At 44.6% G+C, this 24,949-nt stretch overlaps 1 protein-coding gene across 1 annotated transcript; it reads right to left on the bottom strand.

The window, feature by feature from the left end:
• Positions 1 to 8,042: 8,042 nt before the first annotated feature.
• Positions 8,043 to 20,584, bottom strand: NRBF2 (nuclear receptor binding factor 2). Its single transcript, XM_066621594.1, has 4 exons — positions 20,429 to 20,584; positions 14,106 to 14,190; positions 12,216 to 12,256; positions 8,043 to 10,286 (listed from the first exon to the last, which is right to left on the bottom strand). Exons 1-4 carry the CDS (start codon positions 20,474 to 20,476, stop codon positions 9,567 to 9,569), a joined length of 894 nt encoding a protein of 297 aa, XP_066477691.1. The 5' UTR covers positions 20,477 to 20,584; the 3' UTR covers positions 8,043 to 9,566.
• Positions 20,585 to 24,949: the final 4,365 nt, after the last annotated feature.

Raw genomic sequence — 24,949 nt, 5'->3', positions numbered from 1 at the left:
TGGGTTCCTTTTTGGAAGGAAGGTGGCACTTGCCATGGAATCCTTCCTTGCTCTTCACTCATAAGTATGTGGGGAAACAAGCTGAAACTTTTTAAATTTTGGGCGTGTTAATTGCATTTAGTAGGGGATGTTATGGTGCTGCACTCTTCTGAGAATATTCTCCAGAGGCTGATGCCAAATAAGCATATGTCATTCTCCTGCTGGTCAGCCAGCTTGGGTAGGCAGAAGTCATTCCCTCCCCCCCCCCCCCCACACACACAATTTTTCCTGGGCAGGTGAGGAATCACTCTGAATAGTGGGGATCATCTATAGCCCCTTCTCTCCTGCTGCACCGATATCTAGTATATCCACACACAGGAAGCAAATTTACTAATGGGGGAGAGATGCCCACCATGGAGTGAGCAGACAGAATAAAACCTTATTAAAGATACTGGGAATGTATTTTCTTGCTACATGCAGAAGTTCTTTGTATAATAATGGACTACAGAATGTTTTGTAAAATGGGTACAATGGTTACAATTATTGGAATGCTGCACTCGAATCACTATACCTACATGGAGAGATTATGGCAAGTTCATGTCTTTTACATGTTCTTACATAAAATGGTTTAGCAAAGCATTAGGCATGTCACTAAGCTTGCCCTATAACAATGGTAACATTGTTTCCATAGTAACTAATGCATTTCATCTGGAAGAGCAAATACAGTACTGTAGATGATAAAATCAGGTACTAGAAAGCTTTTTTCCCTCATTAGTCTGGGATGTGGCAGCTTTATTTGTGGTTTTGCATATGTATTTGCAGCCCTAAGAAGTTACCATGTTAGCAACCAATATTAGTAGGTTAAAAAAGACATACAGGATTAAATCCCAAATCTGTTTTAAGGCCCACTTCAGTCACCCAGTGGCCGCAATCTTCTTCTGGAGTCGGTAGGTGCACCATGCAGACATACGATATTCTCTCCCTGCTAAATTGGTGGAGGACTGAATAAATCAGCCATTATTCTGTTTGATGTATCCTACACAGCAGAAGAGAGATGTGCTGTTCTCTTGCATCATGTTCAGATGGTTTCTGAGCAGGACCTAGTAATAAACTGCTTTGTCATTTTTTTTTAGCCATCTTGCTTTTCCTCCTTGTACAAAGTGGCACATAGTCTCAAATCAATTAAACATAACAAGTCTGAAAAAATATTAAAATACTATCCAACGCAGAGAGAGTTCAAAAACAGATTCAAGTTTAAAGGCTAATTTAAGATCAACAGTCAGTCTTCAATGGAAAACAAGTACAGAGGGCAAAATGGGCCTCTTGAGATAGGGAGTTCCACAGTCTGCGTGCAGCCATGGATAAGGGCTTTTCCCACGTACATGCCCACCACTCTTCAGAGGGTGACAGGAAATGCCAGATGGCCTTCACAAATTATCTTACAGATAAGGAAGACTCATATGGGAGGGGGGAGATGGTCCTTTAGACCTATGTAGTTTTGAATTTTAAAGATCATAGCCAGAACCTTGAACTGGGCCTGATATATAGGCAGTCAGTGTAGCTGGACCAATATTGGTGTTATATGATCCAAGGGACCAGCTCTCCTCAGTAGATATACTACTGCATTCAGTGTCAGTCAAGCTGCAGCTTCTGGATGGTTTTTATAGCCCCACAGTTGGGGGGCATGTACTAGTAGTCCCAGTCTTGAGCTGGCAAGAGCTTGGCCAGATCTGCTCTCTCAAGGGATGGGTGCAGTTGGCAGATCACCCTATGCTGGGTGATGTCACTGCCAACTGCACACAGCTATCACCTGAGTATCGTAACCTGAGATACCCATCACCTGAGGGATATCAGGTTGAGGAGCCCCCTCAAACTGCATACTTGGATTTTCAAAGGAGGTGTAACCCCACCCAACCCAGGTTCAACCCCTATTCCTTCATCAAGGTCTTTATTGACCAGAAGTGCCTGACCTTTCTGGAGTAAGCTTCAGTTCAATTTATTGGCACACATTTCTAGACCTTCACTGCCTCCAGGCACTGGTTCACCAGTTTCTCTGGCACCAGAAAGCTCAGTTACATGTGCATGGTTATTTATGCCAAAGATGTCTTGCCTTTTGGCCTCCAAAGAGGCTCCTAAGGCAACTTGCACCAGATAAAGTACTGTATATGACACAATGATAAAAACATCAAAATCACCGTCTTCAACCCCACCCAAGGGAATTGGTGTTTATGTGGCTACTGTGAGCAGAGAGGGATACCAGTAAGCAGAGGTGGCAAAGATCGTTCTTTGGCTTGCTGGCTTCTTCTTGCAGGTCAGTTGGTGATGCAGAGCTTCAGATCTTTGGCTGGTCTCTCAGTGGTTTCAAGTAAAGTGTGATTTATAATATTGAAAATAAAAATAGTACAAACAACAAAACGTGGCAAAAAACCTTACCTAAGAAATACCAAGGGATAATACCAGGCATCTGCTGCTTCAAGCCCATCAATAAAGACATGCCAAAGAGATTTCTTCTTTCTTCTCCATCCTTGAATAACAATAACCCTCTCAGCTTTAAAGATCAGACTTGGATCTATCTTTCCAAATACTGCATGTCTCTCTTAAGCTACTTCTGCTCAACGGTGCATATGCTCAACAAAATGTGTACACCTGTGGGCTGGGCAAAAATGGGTTAACCATCTTCTGGAATAACACAGAAATAGACACATGGCTTCTGTTGTATTAGATTAAATTCAGAACTGTCATCTTCCCATGAAAAGGTTGGATGAGTGTGTTCAATTCCCAAAGAAGTAAATATCATCAGTTGCTCCTTGTCTCCTCCGGTAGCATGACTCATATTTTGGCAAAGTGCTATATTCAGGGAAATTACTTCTGTTTTCCAAGACAAGTGGTAAGCAAATGCTCAGAAGATAAATAAATGTCTGATCCCATGTTTTAATATGGTAGAGCCCAATCCTAGGCATGTCTACTCAGAAGTAAGTCCCATTAGAGTCAATGGGACTTTCACTTTTCATACAACAGTCCTCCACATACATATACAGCTCAAAATTGTTTCAACAGTATTTACCCCTCATTTAACCTGTTTAACACTCTTGCAGCCTAAATTGATTTGCTGCCACTTAATTCTCTAGCATATTAATACTAGCTTCTCAGCCATTGTAGCCAGTACTTGGTACATGCCCGTGCACAAAAAATAAAATAATTTGATTTAATTTTTTTTACTTAATTTCAGTAAGCCAGACTTCTTTACATTTTCAGGAGAGTGGTAAAAATAGCTTTACTCTGGAGAGCTGGTAATTTCCTGCTACCTGGAGACTTTTGTGCAGAAGTGACCAACCACTCAACTTCAGGGCTCCTAGACCTTTAACAGTAGTGTAGAAGAGGGAATTTCAGCAGGTGCAGCTCAACATCTCACAGTTGACAAGCTCCACCTGCTGAGATTCCCTCTTCTACACTATTAAAGGTCCAGGAGCCCTAAAGTTGAAAGATTGTCCACCCTGCTTTAGTGGCTGTTGCAACTGTTTTCACTTTATCAATTGATTTGTTACAAACCAACAAAGGCTGTTCTAATCCTATACATATTTACCAGGAAGTAAGTTCCATTGAATTCAACCAAGCTTACTTCTGAGTACACATTCCTGGGCTTGCATTGAAAATGTATCAGCATTTTATTGTTAACCACATGAGAAGTCTTGGCTGTGGGGAATCTTACATTTGAGAAGAAGAGTATAGCCACACCACACTACACCTGGTTTGAGTATGCATGTTTTTGAAGTTTTCTGAAACAGGTAAGAACTTGATCTGATTTGAGTAGTGCTTTTCTGACGTTCCTTTGAAGCTTCTCAGAAGCAACCCACTGACTAACTCAGGGCCTAATCCTATCCAATACAGTTGCATCGGCACCAATGGGGCACATGCTGTATCCTGTCATGGTGGGGCAGTCATGGAGGCCTCCTCAAAGTAAGGGGACATTTGTTCCCATACTTTGGGGCTGCATTGGCACTGGAAAGTTGGATAGGATTCGGTCCTCAGTTAAGCAGGTTCCATGAAAGGCAGCTTGCTCACTAGCTACTAAAATAAGGCCAATGCCTTTGTTCATCTATAGGTGCACTCTAGAGATCCTGGCTCCATTCATGCAAGGGTGAATGAGAGGTCTGGTTAGTGCCCTATGATTATAAGTGTTCTTAGATGTTTTAATTTTTTTGCAGATTTTTTTTACCAAAGCAACAAAAGTACAGAAAGCAGCATATTTTTATTCCAAGGGTGAATTTTTATGTTGTTGGGATCCTTCAGTCTCGAAAGACTATGGTGTCATGTTCTGAATGGTGGCTCTGGAACAGAGTGTCCTCTCCAGAGCGCGAAGCCTGGGTAAAGTAGGTATGGAGGATAGGCTGTTACCCATGCAGCAAATCCCCCCTCTCCAGGTCGCTGAAATGGTCCAATGGAAAGGCAGAGGCCAATACGGTTGGTTCTAGCGGCGTCGCAGGAGTTGCCAGAACGTGACTGTGTTCAGCCATGAACTGCCTCAGGGACTCCGGCTCCGGATTTTGCCTCGAGGTTGACTCCTGAAGCCTTTTCCATAACTGGATGTAGCCACAAGGCAGTGGAGGTTTGGGATTAGAGTTTTCCTTCTCTCAGATGAGCTGCCTTCCCAGGCTGACGAGTCCCATCTACCCGGAAGCTGTTTAGTCGCCTCTTACGACAAGTACAGCCAAACCGAGGGCCTATTCTTATCCCCAGCCCCCAGGGGTGACATTTTTATAAATTATTATAAATTATAACCACTTTAAAAATATACTAGGTAGGCGATATAGATGGTATAGTGTTCATAGATGCAGCCCCAGTCATTACCTAGGTACCCCTCCAGCCCAGCCCATTATTTATCTTTTTTCACAGGTTTCCCAGTTAATTTTTTCCACACAATTTGGGGTGTGGGTGTGTTTTTACAAAAATGGGAAGTGCAGAAAGTGATCATGTGTTTTATCACCAAAAAAAAATCACTCCTCTACCTATGTAATTGAGGCATGAGAGACAGTGGTTCCTCTGTTACCCTGGGCAGCCCCATGTTGTAACAGAGGTGCCCAAGGCAGGTATTCAGAGATCCCTCAGCAGATGTTGCTATGGAAAGGTAGAAAGTTTGAAACCTATGGACCTGGACTATTGGTAAAGGCAGAGACCCAAACCACAAACCAGTTCAGAAAGTTGAGGTTACAGTGTGCTTCAGCAATATTTGGAGAAATTCTATTTCTGAATAGTGAACCATCTGAAAAGTAGAGGCTTGCCCACCCATATGCTGTTGCCCAGCAACTAGGCCTCAGCACGGAAGTTTCTTGAACAGGGATATAAAATGTCTTCTGATGTTTTTGGCACTTCAGATCCTCCTTGCTATTTGTCCTGAACAAGGTAAGCCATTTTTCTGTTTTGCTAACCACGGCAAGGCTTTTTTTAAAGCAAAGTCAGAACCTGGAGTAGTATTGCCACCTCTAGCTGAAGCTATTCCTGAAGATTGTTGTTTTCAACATAATGTGATATTGCAAATCTCTGGAGGCTCTATTAGAACCTACAGAAAGCAACTTTCTTGGAGCTTGATGTAGATTCCTGGAGACTACAGGCAGAAAGCAATCCTAGCCCTGGGGGCTTGGGGGTGGGTGGAGATTATATGAAAAGGGGAAAGAAGGGGGCATAAAACAAGAGGGAAAAGGAAGCTCCATTTGAGAATATGTTTTGACTTGAATAAAATCACTTTATTTTGCCTCCCTGGGTGGCTGGGCCTCCATCTTCTGCCCTCTGGCCACTAGTCAAGGAGTCTTTTCCCCCCAGACTAGATAGCTTCAAATATCAATATTTACTGATGGCAGTAAATGCTTTGTTAACCAGCACCCATGTGGAATGGGGGTTGACAGTCACCCAAATATGCCAGTTAGCAGAGCAGTTACAAGCCTGCCTCCTCTAGCTACCATTCGGATCCTAGCCCCCTCCCTCCTTACCAGACAAGGCTTCTGCTTCAGTGAGCTTCCTCTCAAGGCCCTCTAGGAATGGAGATTTTCCACTTCCTTCCTCATGAAGGCCCTGTTTAGGAAGCAGATGTCTGTATTCTGTGAAAACGGAGGAAGGAAGGTGGGCTGAGCAGCACTGCAGAGGGTGCCCCCCACCTGGTAAGGGGACTAGCATGTAAGCAGGCAGCTCAGTAAACCATTAAGCTGGAAACAGGTCTGCTGCCTCAGATGAGTAGAGATTCTACTTCACAAAATGCTGGCAAAAGGAGCTTTTACTGTACCAGTTTTCAACAAGAAGTTTACAAAGCCATTTACGTAGGAAAGAGAATGAGAAAAGAGGGCCCCAGGGAGAGCGCATGCCAACACAGACCCTGAGGGTAGGTGGAGGAAGGAGATATGCAAATACCTGACATTAATGTTGCTATTTTACTAGATTTAAGCACCATTTTTAACAGTGTTTGAAGGGGAGCAGCAAAATACCAATGAACCAGAATGGGAACTCAGCTAACATTTAATTGACTCCATGGGTAAAGGGGCAACTCATAGCAGTGCAAGGCGGTCCTTTGCTTTATTTAGTCATGCACCAAGCTGGTACGTCCATTAATACAGAAAAGTCTTCCACAGGTGAGGCAAGAAAGAGAAGTAGGTAGCAACCTGAGGTCAGGTGGGTTGCAAGAGTGTTGCCACCAGTTTTGTTTTTTGGTTCAGGTTGGCACAGTTAGACCAATGGCGAGGGCTCCCAAATGAGGTAAATTCCATGGAAGATTTTGGTGGACCCATGCTCCCCATTCTTCAGCAGGCCCTCTGGATCTCCCGTGCACCTAGCTGTTCTCCCCAATTTGTCCCATCTCCCTTCCTCTCCCTCTCCCTTTCAAAATCAAGTACATGCTGTTGCTATGCCCCTCTTCTCCTTTCAGTTGGCGTGGAAGAAAAGGAGGGGCAGAATGACACAGCAACACTAACTGGCTGCTACCAGGTGGGAAAACAACTGTGGCAGCATGGCTTCCCACTTGTACTGTTGCCCTCATTGCAAGTTGGAGTCTGAGGTGGATCTCAGCTCTTGGTAAGTTGAAGACCACTGCATTAAGGTAAATTGCTCCTGTTATACACTGTAACCTTAGCAACAATACGGCTTGCCTCCAGTTAAACTGAAGGCTTAATGCAGGCAGAACACTTAGATTCAATGAAAGAGATAATAGTGGGCTATTATAGATGTAATGTTCCTTGATGTTTTTCTGTATATCCAGGGAACATAATGTTATATGCCTGTAATGTGTCAAAATGGCAAATTGTGATTTTCAGTTTAAAATCGCTGCTGCACAGCCATGTGTTCTAGATGTTTGTCTTCCACCAGATGGCACTCTTTCTACATAAATGATGTATACTGACAAGGCTTAATTAACCACCAGTATCAAATTCAGGGCCTCCAGCATGGAATACAAATACCTACCTATACCAGAATCTTATCCTCAGTCTTCTGTACCATGCCTAGGCTAGCTTATCATTAGTAAAATGACATGTCTGCATGTGGAAGGGGGGAAAAGAGGGTATCTACACGCAAAAAAAAGCAAGGAATTCCAGTGACACCCCCCCACATACAAAATAGAATTATTGAGAGAAGGGAATAGTGTGTAGGTCCAAACCTTTAGTCAGCCAATTGAGATAGAATTAATAAAAACAGCACCGACAAAATTATGTTTGTATGTAAGCAGCTGTATAGATAAAGCCCTACATACAGTTGCACTTTCCTCCTTAGGTGCAGACACTTGAGTAGTAGTAAAATTTATGGGGTGAAGAAGCAGGTATGCACCCCTTACCTCCATCTCACAACTGGAGGTAAATGTAAGCCTCTGCTATGTATAGTGATTATCTCCTCCAAAAAAAAAGTAAGAAGGAGAAAAGACAAGATCATGCACATTGGGCCATCACACAGCCTCTCATATTTCATCACAGGAAGGGTACACATTCACTGACCAACTGGGCCAAAATATCACCAGCCTGAGAACTATACCATAGTTACTGAAGCTGACAAGACCAGAGATATTTATTGAACAAAAAAAGAGCAATTTAACACATTGCTTTGGCATTAATACTTGAACTGAAAGAACTTTCTCTGGGTGAGTAGCAGAATTATGTTCTCATTTAAGTAGGTTGATATTGAATACGTCATATTGCTTAAGTATGCCAAACCTTTAAGAGTGAGAGCAATACCCCCTCTCCCCTCCTTTATTCAGTAATGGTTACTAGCTAGAAATCAGAATAGTTCTGTCACCTCACTACTTAATACTTCCCCCAAAGTATTTAGTGGGGTGACAGAACTATTCTGGGGGCACAGTTTAGTGTGTGTACAGGTATGCATCCCAGCTTCAATCTCTTGTATCTCCAATTAAAAGGTTTTCTAACAGCAGGCTTAAAAGAAACCATTGCCTTGGGACTCAAAGCACCACTCCCAGTCAGAGTAGACTGAGGCAGATTAGTGTAGCATTTTTCAAACTCTCTGGGAGAGTTTGAGCTGCTCTAAGTCCATGTGGGAGCGGGGGGGGGGAGACAGTGATGCAATCCCCAGGATTGTGTCATCAGGGGGCTGGCAGGGGCTTGGCTGTACTTACCAGAGCCTCCTGGGGGTGCGGAGAGCCCTGCGCAACTGTCTGCAGGGCTTCCTGAAGCTTAAGAAGTGAAAGTGGATCACTTTCCTGGGGATCGTGCTGCTGCCTCCTCCCTGCCCCCACCCCTTAAGGGGGCAGAGGCCAGGGCCCTCAGGCTGGGGCATTGTGACGCCCCAGTTTGAAAAGCCCTGGGTTAGTGGACCAATGATCTGACAGCAGAGGGCAGCTTCATATGTTCAAGTGAACAAGTAAAAAGATTCAAAATAGACCTGAAACATTTTATTTTCAATCAAGTTCTGGCAACTACCATTACTTCCATTCATGCACCAAGGATTTTTCAACCTTGTGTATTTGTTTAAAGGATGTCTAGTAGTTTCTTATAGATAAAAACACATTATGAAGCACCCTGATTATGTAAACAAATAAAAAAATTAACTAAGTTGGTTCCTTCCAATATATGGACATTTACTGTTTCTCCAGATTGGCTGACATTACATTTTAAGTCAGGAGTGCAGAAGTGTGGCACATAGATTCAACCTGCAGAGGAAAAGAGGCAACATCCATCTATTGAGGTTTTGTGCAGAATTAAATACCAGTTTAATGCATGGTAGAAAGTGTCCTCTAGTGCCAAAATCATCACCCTAAGATCCTTACCACTTAGGATTTGCATTATTTTATGGCATTAAAGAGACTTATTACACATAGCATACTTAAGAGCCCTGTAAGATTGTGTTACTTGAAAGTTTCCCATCAGTCATTTGGCTTGGAAAAAAATTAGGACACAAGAGCATAGCTTTACCAACGATGGTAAATTTAAGCTCTGTTCAACCAATCCAATATCATGCGCATATTTCACAATTACGAAGTAAGATGCTCTCCCTTACTAGGATTGTAGTTGATGCTGTTGCCCTTGAACCACAGCTGTACTGGTGGCTTTCCCTTTTTCAATTTTGTTGGACTACAGAAGACCATACATTGTGGTATCCACTTAGCTGTTCATGAGTCCCTTCAGTATATCTTCTGAGAGCTCCAAGAGAGGGAGTTCAGGGGATGGAATGTCCAGTGGAGGAAGGTTGGGTATTGGAATGTCCTTTGCCTTCCCTGCATTTGTTGTAAATTTCTGCCAAGTTGAGGCAGATGAAGCAGCAGCTTCTGAATGCTGCGGTAGGCCCCACAACTCTGACTTCTCCACAAAGTCAGCGTCTGCATCCAGCTCCTTTTCGAGAGGAGACTTCAGGAGTCTGGCCCTTTCAGCTTTTAGTTGTTTGTTCTCTTGCCTCAATCTCTCATTTTCAGCTAAAAGAACTTCTACATGTCGCTCTAAATCATCAATTTTGGTGGCTTGCTCCTCCATTATTGTTTTGTCATCCTTTGGAGTTTTGCTTCCAACACGTGCTTGTAGTGGTTCCTTTTTTTTCTGAAGCAGAAACAGTAAGGTATCTGGGTCCCGATCCAAGACACCATGGATTACCTGCGTGTCCTTCTCTGGGGAGGGATTATACCTCAGACTAGCAGGAGCTGCCAGATTTTGGTCATCAGATTCCTCAGCTAATGGTTTGGAGGAAACCTGCAGGTGTGTAGCACCCTCCTTGTCCATAGCCTGATGGGTTTTTAGCCTCTCTTCTCTCTTTGCTCTTTTCCATCGCTCTTGTATCAGTAGTAGCTGTTTCAGATGACTCTCCCTCTGCAATGCTAATGATAACTGGGCCTGTGCAAAGAAGAAAATAGAGGTTCAACTCCTCTTCGATGGTTCAAATCCTGAAAGGTACTGTTTATAAGCCTTAGATGCAAAATGTCTGTTAGACTAAATGGGAAAATTATCACTGTTATACTTTCAAGTATTCTTCTCACCACACCCAACCACGTCTGATTCTAGTTTTGCACAAAACCAAACAAACACAGAAGAAAAACATCAGTACTTGAGTTTCGTTTTGCCACAATCAGCATGTTGGAAATTTAAACTGAATCTACTGTTACCATTGCCGTTTGTGTTGCTTATGTAACAGATATCGAACAGAAATTAGGCTTTGATGCTAAGGAAGCAAAACCATTATAGTTCTCTTTGGACTGATGTTTTCCAAGTTTGAATCTTGCCTAAAAATAAGCCTTCGACTCATTTAAGGAAGCTGTATACATGTTGTCAGCATTGTGTGAAACTAGGGTATTGTATAGAATGCCTACCGTGTTTTGGCAAAGTATGAAATAAGTTTATTTTGTTCTGACCTTATATACTTTACCTAGGGATTTTAATAGCATGCCCAAGTATTCTATACAATGTCTAGCATGTATCGGGCAATGTACAAAACAAGCTTGTTTCAGTCTTACTAGATATACTTTCCCAAAGGATTTTAATAGAAATGCCTGGATATTCTATAGAAAGTCTAACGTTTTTGGCAAAGTATTCTAAACTATACCTTAGTTTTACACAATGCTGGTAATACTTCAGGGTCCAACCCTAAGCTTCCCCAGTGCCCAGAGGAGCAGTGGCACCAAAATGGCCACCGCTGTATCCTGTGGGGCCACAAAAGCAGCCCAAGGTCTTCTCAGGGCAAGGGAACAGATGTTCCCTTACCCCATGTCAAGCCCTGAAGGCCCCAATGGATCTACTTGGATCTGCGCCTACTATTTAGTGGGCACTATTTAGCAGGTGCAGAACTGAGGAAACCTGTGTGGGCAGAATGGCTTGGGAGGGGGGTATAGGATGCAGCGATAGCCTCTGCTGTCATCCCCGCTCCATCCTGATCCTCCCCTTGTTCCATACTCCTTCTGTCCCGTTGTACCTGCTCCCTGCCTTCCCCCTGCTCCATAAAGTCTCCCTCTGCCCAGTGGGAAAATCTTACCACTCCATGCTCCTCTTGAGCGTCCAGGTGGCATGGAGGCCTAGTGCCAACTGGCGCTGGCCTCTCTGTCTGCGCTGCTCTCTCCATCTGCCCTGTGTTGCGACCGGCGAAGTGCCTTTCAGCACTTACACAACAGCAGTTGCCCAGACAACGCAGGAGTGAGTGGCACTGACCAGGCTCAGAAAAGCTATCTGTGAGGGAAGGAGTTACTTATCTCTTCCAGCAAAAGTCCCTTTGATGTCACAAGTGCACTTGCATGCACCCATGATCTTCCATTGTGGAAGTAAAGGAGGCTTTGGTGCATGATTACTTTCCTCTGTTGACCCAATCACTACATGGATTAAAAGGAAGGAGGTGGTAAATTTTGTGCAGTCCTTGCAAAGGCAAGGTTCTACAGAGTCTCACAGGCAGAACAAGGCTGTTTATTATGATACTCCACTGAACCTGGCTTTTGAAAATAGTCGTTTAGTTTACTAAACGAAATACTGTTCGTTTAGTAACTTGTATTTTCCCATTATGTACAGCATATTTATTGAATGCTACACTATTACAACCTGATAACAATTGCCACCTATAACAGATCTAGACTCTAGAACTCAGGCTGGTTAGGGTTATGTAAGTACAGCTATATCTCCATCCTATCATATGCCACGTTAATATCCTTGCTTATCCTTCTTCTACAATGTTTTGCCTTTTCAGAATGTAAGCCTGCAGGCAGAGTTCCTAGTTGACTGTTATGGTTGTATTGACTCACTCCTAGAGGCAATATCACTGCAATTTAAACAGCAAAATTTCACCTGATCAGATTCTGTCAGCTTCATGGCCTCCGAAAGATACGCTGTGTAAAATGCAAAATTGAAAATGTTTAGGACGGTCATAGAGAATCCTAATAAAAGTCTGGTTGCAGCTTCATCTGTACAATGATAAATCCAAAGACCCAATACACATATGTAATCCCACTACAAGTGCATCTAATTGGAAGCCTGTAACTATACTAAAGAAGAACACAAATAGCCATAAAGTCAAGACAGGACTTTTGTCCACTTTTGGGGAAGGGGCAGCAGTTTTTCTCATCAATTGCTGCCAACTGACTTAAAAAACCTTTCTTATATAACAACTTCTGAAGCTGAAATGCTGCAACCAAGGTTCACTGAGCCACCTTTGTAAATGGGCCTTCTTGCTCTGAAGCATGGTCTTAAGGGAACTAACTTCATTAGGTCCTTGAATCTGGAGTAACTACAGCCAGCTTGACCATGATGGGCATCCACAGTGATGGTCGCAGGACGGGTTTTAGAGGTGACCGTGCTCCGCAACGTTGCCGAGTCAGGAACTTTTCTGCATAATGTTGAGCATTAACCATGTACTACAAGTTGTGCAACATCTTCCACTCGTACAAACTACTCTTACTAGCACAAGAGGTAACATTCGCCACATAATAGCCTCACACAACATATAAGAACATAAGAAGAGCCCTGCTGGATCAGGCCAAAGGCCCATCTAGTCTAGCTTCCTGTATCTCACAGTGGCCCACCAAATGCCCAGGAAGCACACAAGACAACAGACACAATCTGCGTCCCGGTGCCCTCCCCCGCATCTGGCAATCAGAGGCAGCCTGCCTCTAAAACCAAGAGCCTGCACATACCTACTGTGACTTGTAACCCGTAATGAACTTTTCCTCCAGAAATTTGTCCAATCTTCTCTTAAAGGCATCCAGGCAAGATGCCATCACTACTTCCTGTGGCAAAGAGTTCCACAAACTAATTACACGCTGGGTAAATAAATATTTTCTTCTGTCTGTCACACTCCCAACACTAAACTTCTGTGGATGTCCCCTGGATCTGGTGTTATGCGAGAGGGAAAAGAGTGTCTCTCTATCCACTCTGTCCATATCCTGCATGATTTTGTATGTCTCAATCATGTCCCCCCTCAGGCGCCTCTTTTCTAGACCAAAGAGGCCCAAACACTGCAGCCTTTCCTCATAGGGAAGGTGTCCCAGCCCAGTAATCATTTTGACTTCTCTCTTTCGCACCTTTTCCATCTCCACTATATCCTTTTTGAGATGTGGTGACCAGAACTGGACTCAATACTCCAGGTGTGGCCTTACCATCAATTTGTACAACAGCATTACAATATTAGCTGTCTTATTCTCAATGCCTTTCCTAATGATCCCAAGCATGGAATTAGCCCTCTTCACTGCCGCCGCACATTGGGTCAACGCTTTCATCGAGCTGTCCACAAGGACCCCAAGATCTGATCTGTCTCAGACAGCTCAGACCCCATTAGCCTATATGCTCACCAAGGAGTTTATCCTTAGTGACAGCCTTTCTAGTTTACTTCCCCATATAGACTGTGACTTCTTTCTCCTAAATACCTTATATCAGGTCCCAGGATGATAGGCATTTGCTTCAGGTACAAATACCACATGCCCAGCAATGTTCCCTGTAATGGATCCATATAAACGTGTGGAGCACTTTAGCAGCTGCATGGCGTTGCAACACCACCTCCAGGCGTTCCACAATGATGTCATCATGTCATCACCCAACTTCTGAGTTGCCAAGTTCAGTGCTGATGCCTAGTTAACAAACCTCATCTGCGCCTACTATGGACAACTCCAATGATGACTTCTCAGGAATACTGTCAGGGCAATGTTCCACATATCATAGCTAGCCTGGCTGTTTTCTACTCACCTGCTGCCTTCTTGTGACAAGAAATTGCTTCTTCGTATTTTCCTGCGGTCAACAAGCGGTCTGCTTTTCTGCTCTGCTGATGAGCCTTCAGAGAAAAACTTTGATTAATGGAATGGTTTGTCACTGTAAACATCTCAGCTTATTTCAAACTTTTCGTAACACCAACATGAAAAAGTATGGGAACTGAACTGCTGCTTCCTCCAAGCTCACACTGTGGCTCAGTGCTATTGAGCCTGCACAAAAGCAGCATATCAGATGGCCGACACAAAACCACTATTGCTGCCACCTGTAACTTGAATATTCATAATTCAGCAACTCGGGGCCCCAGTGTTGCAAAAACATGCAGACACAGAAACACTTTGAAGTCAAGGGTTTTTGTTTTTTTTAAAATGACAATATGGGGTCCCTTTTGCTTCCGATAGCTGAAGTAACTGCTTTGTGATCAGTTCCATTTAGGATTCTACTGCCATATGCAATTCCAGTCCTGAAGTGATTATCTGCAACCAGCTGATGCTGCAGTTTGTTCTTCCTCCATTTGATTCTTCCTCTTTTCACAGTCCAAGCTAAGAATCAATGCGTTTTGAGATAAGAAGCAGGTAACAAAGAGGCTACATTCCCTGGAAGGAGAGGTGCTTTGCCCAACCATAAGGCATGCAGCTTTCTGACCACCACCAGCAAATGGGGCAGTAATAAGGGGGAAAAGGTGCCTTCCACTGGCATCTTCAACAGCCAATCAAAGTTAGATTTGCTCACTCTATCCTTTCTTGCCTGTGAGAATTACAGAAAACATTCCTCTTCTGGTCACTGTCAGTCAAAAATCTCACACTTCATCTGTGCTGGAGAGGGGGGGCTTCCTAACAGTCAATGACAACAGTATGTAATCAATTAATTCACAAGCACTTGTAGTGAGCTACTTGTTCATGAAATACATTTCTTCAAGTTGTTCCTACTTGTGGGTTTACTATTAAAATTGTTTTCATCCATGCTGACCGGAGAGAAACAAAACGTGTACTTTTTCCAAACACGTACACAGCTTGATTGTAGAAAACTACCATGTTTCTACAGTGTTTCACTATCATCGTTCTGTTGGATTAAATTATGCAAGACAGTTGGGCAGCTTTGTACATGGGTTGATGCAAAGACATTTTGCAACTAGCTATTCCCTCCCTCATTCCAGAGTCACTAGAGATCAGTTTGACTCCCAAGATAGACAATTACAAGAGCAGCAGTTAAGATCATAATTTAACTTTTGTTGGAAGGAAGAGAGGCAGGGGAGTCTCTCTTAAGTGTCACTGGAGAGACAAGCCCTGGCTCAAACTTGTGCACCTGTTTTGTTCTCCTCCTTGCAACACATGGTATTTGGGAATTCCTGGCAGAGAACACAGGACTTAGCTGTTGGCAGATTCCAGGAGCAGAAAGTAACTGCCTTACCAATGCTGAGCCAGCCATCCCAGTGAAAACACACAGACTGACAGCTGTTCTACAACAGGAACAAAAGGAGCTAACAGAGAGACTATTAGCGTAACCACATGTATGTTATAAGAAGTAAATGTCAAAGATTGATTCTAAAATTAAGTATTTGTTAAGAACTGCATAGAATTAAATGATTTGAAGTTGGTGGTGGTGCACAGAAGAAGCTGATACAGACAGAGAGATTGAATCTGACATACTGGACACTGCTGAGCAGCAGTAAGCAAATGCAGATAGTAAATGCCCACAACTAAAAGACCATGGGCATATCGCTTGGTTGAGTGCACTGACAACATACAGGGTTCATTTGAGATTAAATATCCATTACCATTCTTAGCCTTAAATAAGGAGATAATTACTTCTTTCTAAAAACCACCAACCTCGACAGCTACATAAGTAAAGTTCAAATGTTCATACTCAGAAATACCTAGGCTCCAACACCTTCCCTACTCCAGTGTCCTGAAAAATGCCAGCAGTCCAGTATATCTCATGCCAATATAGTTTTCTGCTAGGAAGTGGTACAATTCAAGTGTTTCACCAAACACTCTTGAAGTGTTGGAAGAAAGCATCCACTCATATAGTAGAAGAATTTCCTACTCACTAAGGGCCCAATCTTATCCAATTTTCCTGTGTTGGTGTGTTGTGTCAGTGGAGTGTGTCCTGTATCCTGGGGTGGAGGGGCAGTCACTGGGACCTTCTCAAGGTACAGGGACATGTGTTCTGTTACCATGAGATTGCACTGTGGCTACACCGGAGTTGGAAAGTTGGATAGGATTGGGCCCTAACTCTACAAATGGATGCAGAAATAAAGAACATCAGTAATTATCTACTGATTTCTTCTGGAATACACTCCCTATCCTTAATGGAAAGCCACAAACTTTAGAAACATAGGAGAAAGCAGAGATGCAGAGTAAATGCAGAAATCTTCAATCAACAATTTTATGCAAGTGGCACTTCAGCTACTTAATATTTGTTCAAATGATCTTATACAGTTACAGGGATGTGTTATCTTTTCCTTCAAGGTTCTCCAGGACTTAACATGTTTTCCCCCATCCAGATGCAAACACTGATATATGATGAACGTAGATGAGTACCAACCATACATAATTTCCAAATATATAGTATATTTATATCCCACCATTCCCTTCCCAAAAGGGAGACACCTAAGGAGGATTACAAATCACATTAAAATAGAAAAAAACACATTTTAAAACAAAAGCCAAGCAACAACTAAAATTAGTAGTACAGATGTTTAAAAATAGTGTTATTTGCTTTATGCAGAAGTAGACCCACTGTGTTCAGTAAGACTTAGGCTGTAATCTTATCTTACTCACTGGAAACCAGCACCTCTAATTGTTAGCAATAAAGCCACACACTTTCAAAGAGCAATGAGATAAACCCATTTTTACCTGGTGTACACATTTTGCCCCTGTTGTATATATGCAATATTGGGCAGAAATGGCTTAAAAAATCATAACCATAAGCAGCAGAACTACACAAGGACAGGCAAAACAAATGGGCCTTCAGGTCCTGACAAAATACAAGCAGAGCAGGAGCCAATCTGATCTCTAAAGACAGGGAATTCCAAGTACAGAGTACCACCACCGAAAAGGTTATCTCATGCATCACTACCGATTGAACCTCTCTGCTGGTAGTGGAACATGCAAGAGGTTCCTCACCAGCTAACTTCTGGGGGCAGGTCACTACATAAATGGGGGAGGCAGTCCTCCAGGTACTCCTTCAGGTTTTAAACTGTTCAAATCTTCACAGGTAATAACCAGTTTGGTAATAGACATTCCTTTGCAATATACAAACAGTCCTGTTGCAATTTCTCCACTCATGTTGAACAAACTATTCCATGAAGGAGTGGCTGTAGCTCACTAGAGCAGTGTTTTTCAAACTGTGGGTTGGGACCCAATAGGTGGGTCACGAGTCAATTTCAGGTGTGTTCCCATTCATTTCAATATTTTCTTTCTGATATATTAGACCTGATGCTACCATGGTATATGACTAAATTTGGGGAAATGTTACAGACCTGTATTTTTAACAAGCTACTATGTATATTCTTTTAACAATGATAGCAAATGGGACTTCCTCCTGGGTAAGTGTGGGTAGGATTGCAGCCTAGGATCACCAAAAATTTTCCTGCTCGATGACATCACTTCCAGTCATGACATCAATTCCGGTGAGTCCTGACAGATTCTCATTCTAAAAAGTGGGTCCTGGTGCTAACTGTGTGAGAAACACTGCACTACAGCATATGCGCTGCATCCAGCACTCAGACTGCAGGGCTGGGAAAGGCTTCTGCCCAAGGTCTTGAAGAACTGCTGCCAGACAAAGTTGGAATCATTGGATGATCCAATGCTCTGACTCAGTATAAGGCAGCCTCATACTTAACTATTTCCATAAGCCATACCATCTGTTACTCTTTCTATAGCCTCAAGCTGCTTCTTTAGTCTGATCCCAGATCAGAAAACAGGGTTTTCACTGCCCCTCTGGCATGCTGTTGTATTAAAAGAGTTTATTCACACAAATGTCTAGTGGTCCCTTCTCCCCTTATACACAGAGCATCTGCACTTGTGATAAGGTATTTTAGAACTAAATCTTGGCCTGAATCAAAATGAGGAAACTCCTAGCACAGGGGTCCCTAAACTTACTGCTGCCAGAGCTAAATCACTCAGACTTGCTCTTATAGTGGGCTAGAACAGGTGAATCACAGAAAAATTATAGTTCTCCCAATGAGCTATCTCATTTCCTGAGGTTATCTGAGGTGGCCCTCCTTTGAGTGCCACCTGACTGAAGTCAGGTTGGCGGTGACAAGAGTATGGCCTTAGCATTGTTATTATAGAATTTTAAAGCCATTATATATGAAAGGGCAGCCTACATGATAATTGGGCTCTCCCATCTTGAAAATATGATAAAAACTTGTATATTTCCTGTCATTTGCAACTAATGAGTTTCTACGTAACTAAGTGCTTATTTCTGGCCATGATCTGCTTAATGATGTCACTTCTGGCTCTCAGCAGATGCCGTAAATGCTATGCAGCCTGCTGTACAAAATGAGTTTTGACACCCCTGGCCTAAAATAAAGTATGAGTATAATACAGATTGGGCATGCCTTATCCAGTGCTTGGCAACAGAAGTGTTTTGGATTTTTCTGTATTTTGGTATACTTGCATATACATAATGCGAGATCTTTGGGATGGGGTCCAAATCTAAACACAAAATTCATTTATGCTTCATATACCCCCTACACACAGATATAAGGTAATTTCATGCAATATTTTTAATAATTTTGTGCATGAAGTAAGGTTTGTGCATGAAAACAGTTTGTGATTTTATCTCTTTAGACAAAAAAGTTTAAAAAAGTAATGTTGGCACTCAAAAAAGCTCCATATTTTGGAATATTCCATATTTTGGAATATTCCATATTTTGGAATTCCAGGTAAGGGGTATTCAACCTGTAATAAATTGCCTCTTTGCACACCTGTGCTATAAGTGGTTAGCATTAAGCTTTAATATTTTTCTACCAGCTTTCCAAACTCGTTTTCTGTTTTGAAGGCACTTTGTTAGGACATGCATGCTTTTTGACATGAATCACAGGTTGCTGCTCTCGTTCCGTCATCACTTCCTGGTTTTATTGAGACAGCAAACTCTTCTTCACAGATGAGACAGTGGTTTGCATTTTAACCTGCCTGTTGACTTTGACATACAGAAGTTCTCCTTCGTTCTCCAAATGGCGCAGGTGATCACGCATTTCTTCTACACAGAACCCACAACTCTGGTTATTCACACAAACTTTGGTTAAATGCTTTTATTCATTTGTTTTGATTCATGCTTTAACCTTGTGAGATCTCTAGCTATCCAGGACAGATTAAAAAACCAGCAGTTGCACTGTTTGCTCTTCTTGAACTCCAGGATGATTCTACTGCCTCTCTGCACAGCTGCTACTTTTCCTCACCCAGCGGCATAACTTCACTCATGTCTTAAGCCTAATAAGAGACACTGGACCCTGCAAGCCGCAGGTAGTTGGCCTGCAGCTCAAGTATTTGTGAAACTTTCTGAAATGACTGTACTCAGATCAGCAATGAGCACCGTCTACAGCCGCCTACTCACAAGTAAATGTGTTTTACAGTCTTAGCTGCAGCATCAAGTTCACTGACACTTCAGTGACTCTTTTCCTTCAGGCTCTGTCTATTCTGTAATCCCATAAAAGGTGCAATCCTTACCCACTTTCCAGCACTGACAAGGGCAATGTATACCTGAGGTCAGGGAACAAACATTCTCTGACTTTGAGGAGGCCTCTGTGAGTGACAGCCAACTGCAGGATGCAGCACATGTCCCATGGGCACCACCATGCCAGTGCTGGAACGACTCAGTCAGAGGGCACTATGGGCCAGCCAGGAACAGCAGGAACCCACCCTGGGCCACAGGTGCTCGCACCCCTCACAAAGTGGCAGCACGACTCGGAGGGCTCCGGTGGGGAGGCTGTGCCTCACCTGCCACCCACCTGACCCAACCCAGCAGGAAGCAGGGCAGTGAGGCCACAGCCGCCCCTCAGTTCGCCTTCAGAGATGCCAGACAGGGAGGGTCTACTCAGCCACGTGGCCAAGCTGCGCTCCACCTCTGGGCTGTGCAGGAGCCCTGCGGGCATCGAAGGACAGAGCAAGGCGAGGCGGGCAGGCCAGGGCACACACGGAGGCCCCGGCTCCTGCAACCCCAGTGGCAGAGGACGAGGACACCGGCCTACCCTTTAGGGTTGTTGTCCCAGCAGAGGAGAGCCGCCCGGAGGAAGAGCGCCACGTCAGCTCGCCCCTTGGAGCCCTCCCCCTTCTCCCCCGCATACGACTCACCAGGTTGAGCGGCCCCTCCATCACCTCCATGGGCGGCTGGGGGCACATGGGCGCTGAGCAGCCTCTTCGCCGCTCCGGCCGGGCGTCCTTCCCTCCGCCAGCCGCTGTAAACAGCACAACTCGCAGGCGCTTCCGCCCCGCCGCGCGCACTCTCCCCGTGACGTCGCCGCGCCTCTCCCCCAATCGCCGGAGCCTCCCGAGCCCCGCCTCTGCCAGCTCCTCGCCCCGCAGAAAGAAAAAACGGCTGCCGGAAGTGCAGATAACGAGAGGGTTTAGTCTGGTGTGTTCTTATTCTATGTCACTAACCACCACCACCCCCCGCAAGACCAGTGGTTTCCTCGGCAACACCAACGGCCGTTCAGGAAACGTTGGCCCCGCCCACGCGCCGTCAGAGGAGCCCCGCCCTTTCCGCCTTCTCCGCGGCCCCGCAGCCACACGCCGCGCGGTTCCTGATTGCTGGCTGGGTCCCGGCTGTGGTGGGCGGAGCTTATCGGGAGGGAGGACGGTTAGAACCGTTAACGGCTGTTCGAACTGAAGCGGGGCGCGGTTGCGCCGTCAGCGAGCCGAGTCGGTCCGGGCGGCGCTGAAGGCGCGCCTGGCAGGCCGCACAGAAGGGCTCCTCGCCCCGGGGAGGGAAGCGGCAGAGCGCAGTCTCAGGCAGGGCTCACCCCCAATCCTACGTGCCTCAGCTCAGCAGTCAGTTCCACAGGCACCCCAAGCCTATGCACGTCTAACTCAGAAGTCAGTCCCATTAGTGTCAATGGGGCTTACCCCCAGGAAAGTGTGGATAGGATTGTGCGTTCAGTGGGGCTGACTCCCAGGAAAGCATGGGCAGGACGGCAGCCTTGCAGCCCAGTCCTCTGCGTGTCTACTCAAAAGTAAGCCCCCTTGCGTCCAGTGGGGCTTACCCCCAGGAAAGTGTCTGTAGCCTTGCAGCCCAATGCTGTGTGTGTGTCTACTCAGAAGTAAGTCCCACTGGAGTCAATGGGGCTTACTCCCAGGAAAGCGTGGCTAGCATTGGGCTGTCAATCAACTGGTGAAGACAAGCGTGTGAATCACTGAAGTCAGGAGCTCAAAGGCATGTCTGTTTATACCAATTTTTAACCGTTTTCATCTCAGGGAACACTGACGGCACTAGAATGGTCAAGGCACCCATCAGTCTTTTGACCCTTGACAAGGCGCACTATGCTGCTGGCAAGGGTTCACCTCCCTCTATGACCCTATCAGGAAATGATATTTTATATCAGATAAATTTGAAGTCCCACGGCACACCTGTGGACCACTCCTGGCACACCACATGAGCTTATTTATCTCAGCAGAAGCTTTTATGGGCTGCAGCTGCTATACACTATATTCTTTCAGTAGTTCAAAAAGCATCTGCTGCAGCTGATAAATACATTGCCAATTTGCTAACACTGAATTGGTGAATTGGTTTTTCAGCAGATGATCATTCTGCTAAAATTCTTCAGTTGGTGTCCACAGCCTTATTAATACATGTGAGGAAAAAAACGCCCTGGGAAGATGTGCTGTGCTTGCTTCAGAGAAGAGGAAGCAGTTAAAAAAAAAATCCAAAAATGACTACACAAGCATGAAGTTGCGTGTGTCTTTCATTCTTGGGAGCCTGAAATTTAAGTGAAGAGGAGAAGTCGCTGCTTCACCCTTCTACCTCTGAACATTTTCCCATTCTAACCACCACCCCAACTGGGTGTCTTCCCACGTAGGAAAAAAAAGAGATAGTTCTTGAACATTCTTACATTTGTGCGATAGATATTTTTCTGAACTGCTTTGAGCTGACATCCATCTTTATTTTGTTGGTATCCTCCATTTGGTATGTACTGTTTCTGTACTCATGGGAAGAATACAAGATGTTGAGAATTGAGAACAATTCTTCAACAAGTTGAACAATTGTTGAACAAGTTGAGAATTGTTTATGCTTTGAGACCATCACACATCTGCTGAGACTATCAACAGATGTTGAGACCATCACACATCTCAACAAGAATTGAGACCATCACACATTTCATCTCATGTAGTTTGTTATCCTGTCCTCTAGGTGTCTACAGTGACCAGCATTCTTCAAAGAGAGGGTTAACATGAAAGAGTGACTCTTCTGAAATAACTGCTTGCTACTTTACTATTATAATGTAATATTTGACTTACAAATATTACAACAATTCAGTTGAGTGAACCCAAGATCTTTGCTTTAAACTGCTGTAATTTGGCTTAAACATAACCTATTGCTATGATTTCCACCTCTCAGCTTTCTTAACAAAAACAGTCTTGTAGCCAGAGGCATCACTAGGGTTTGCATCACCCTAGTACAAGACCTCATTACGTCATCCCATGATAGACTTCCTCCCATACCAGACCATACATAATAAATCAATATGTTATACGCACAATCTTAATGCAGTGACTTCACAAGGGTTGGTGTAACCCCCATCAACTTTATTTATTTACTTACTTACTATAGAGCAGTACAGGTCAACCAACAAATCAGTAAACCCTCAAAAACCAGTGGACAACTTGTTGACACTCACAGAACTGAATACAGGGAACGTAGCTCGTAGGACCTTAAAGACTGTTGGCAACCTTCAGTCTCGAAAGACTATGGTATCGCGCTCTGAATGGTGGTTCTGGCACAGCGTCTAGTGTGGCTGAAAAGGCCAATTCAGGAGTGACAATCCCTTCCACACCGGGAGCAAGTGCAGTCTGTCCCTGGTCTGTCTCCCTGGCTATGGGCCTTCCTTCTTTGCCTCTTTGCCTCAGTCTGTTGGCCAAGTGTCTCTTCAAACTGGGAAAGGCCATGCTGCACAGCCTGCCTCCAAGCGGGCCGCTCAGAGGCCAGGGTTTCCCACTTGTTGAGGTCCACTCCTAAGGCCTTCAGATCCCTCTTGCAGATGTCCTTGTATCGCAGCTGTGGTCTACCTGTAGGGCACTTTCCTTGCACGAGTTTTCCATAGAGGAGATCCTTTGGGATCCGGCCATCATCCATTCTCACGACATGACCGAGCCAACGCAGGCGTCTCTGTTTCAGCAGTGCATACATGCTAGGGATTCCAGCACATTCCAGGACTGTGTTGTTTGGAACTTTGCCCTGCCAGGTGATGCCGAGAATGCGTCGGAGGCAGCGCATGTGGAAAGTGCTCAGTTTCCTCTCCTGTTGTGAGCGAAGAGTCCATGACTTGCTGTAGTACAGAAGTGTACTCAGGACGCAAGCTCCGTAGACCTGGATCTTGGTATGTTCCGTCAGCTTCTTGTTGGACCAGACTCTCTTTGTGAGTCTGGAAAACGTGGTAGCTGCTTTACCGATACGTTTGTTTAGCTCGGTATCGAGAGAAACAAGAGTGTCGGAGATCGTTGAGCCAAGGTACACAAAGTCATGGACAACCTCCAGTTCATGCGCAGAGATTGTAATGCAGGGAGGTGAGTCCACATCCTGAACCATGACCTGTGTTTTCTTCAGGCTGATCGTCAGTCCAAAGTCTTGGCAGGCCTTGCTAAAACGATCCATGAGCTGCTGGAGATCTTTGGCAGAGTGGGTAGTGACAGCTGCATCGTCGGCAAAGAGGAAGTCACGCAGACATTTCAGCTGGACTTTGGACTTTGCTCTCAGTCTGGAGAGGTTGAAGAGCTTTCCGTCTGATCTGGTCCAGAGATAAATGCCTTCTGTTGCAGTTCCAAAGGCATGCTTCAGCAGGACAGCGAAGAAAATCCCAAACAAGGTTGGTGCAAGAACACAGCCCTGCTTCACTCCACTTCGGATGTCAAAGGGGTCTGATGTGGAGCCATCGAAGACAACAGTGCCCTTCATGTCCTTGTGGAAAGATCTGATGATGCTGAGGAGCCTGGGTGGACATCCAATCTTGGGGAGAATCTTGAAGAGGCCGTCCCTGCTGACCAGGTCGAAAGCCTTTGTGAGATCTATGAAGGCTACAAAGAGTGGCTGTCGTTGTTCCCTACATTTCTCCTGCAGTTGTCTAAGGTTGAATACCATATCAGTGGTGGACCTGTTGGCTTGGAATCCGCACTGCGATTCTGGATAAACGCTCTCTGCAAGAACCTGGAGCCTCTTTAGCGCAACTCAGGCAAACAACTTTCCTACAGCGCTAAGGAGAGAGATGCCACGGTAGTTGTTGCAGTCACCCCTGTCACCTTTGTTCTTGTACAGCGTGATGATGTTTGCATCCCTCATGTCTTGAAGTACTCCACCTTCTCTCCAGCAGAGACAGAGGATTTTATGCAGCTCAGTGACGATGATCTCTTTGCAGCACTTTAGGACTTCAGCAGGGATGCTGTCTTTTCCAGGTGCCTTGCCAAAGGCAAGGGAGTCCAGGGCCATGTGAAGTTCTTCTAGGGTTGGTTCACTGTCAAGCTCCTCCAGCACAGGCAGGCACTCAATGTTGTTCAGCGCTTCTTTGGTGATTACATTTTGTCTGGAATATAGCTCAGAGTGGTGCTGCACCCAGCGTTCCATCTGCTGCGCCCGATCCTGGATGACCTCGCCTGTGGCAGACTTCA

This window comes from Tiliqua scincoides, chromosome 3, assembly GCF_035046505.1.
Source record: "Tiliqua scincoides isolate rTilSci1 chromosome 3, rTilSci1.hap2, whole genome shotgun sequence".
NCBI classification, from domain to species: Eukaryota; Metazoa; Chordata; class Lepidosauria; order Squamata; family Scincidae; genus Tiliqua; species Tiliqua scincoides.
The sequence above is the reverse complement of the archived record's forward strand: the minus strand, read 5'-3'. Positions and strand labels throughout refer to the sequence as shown.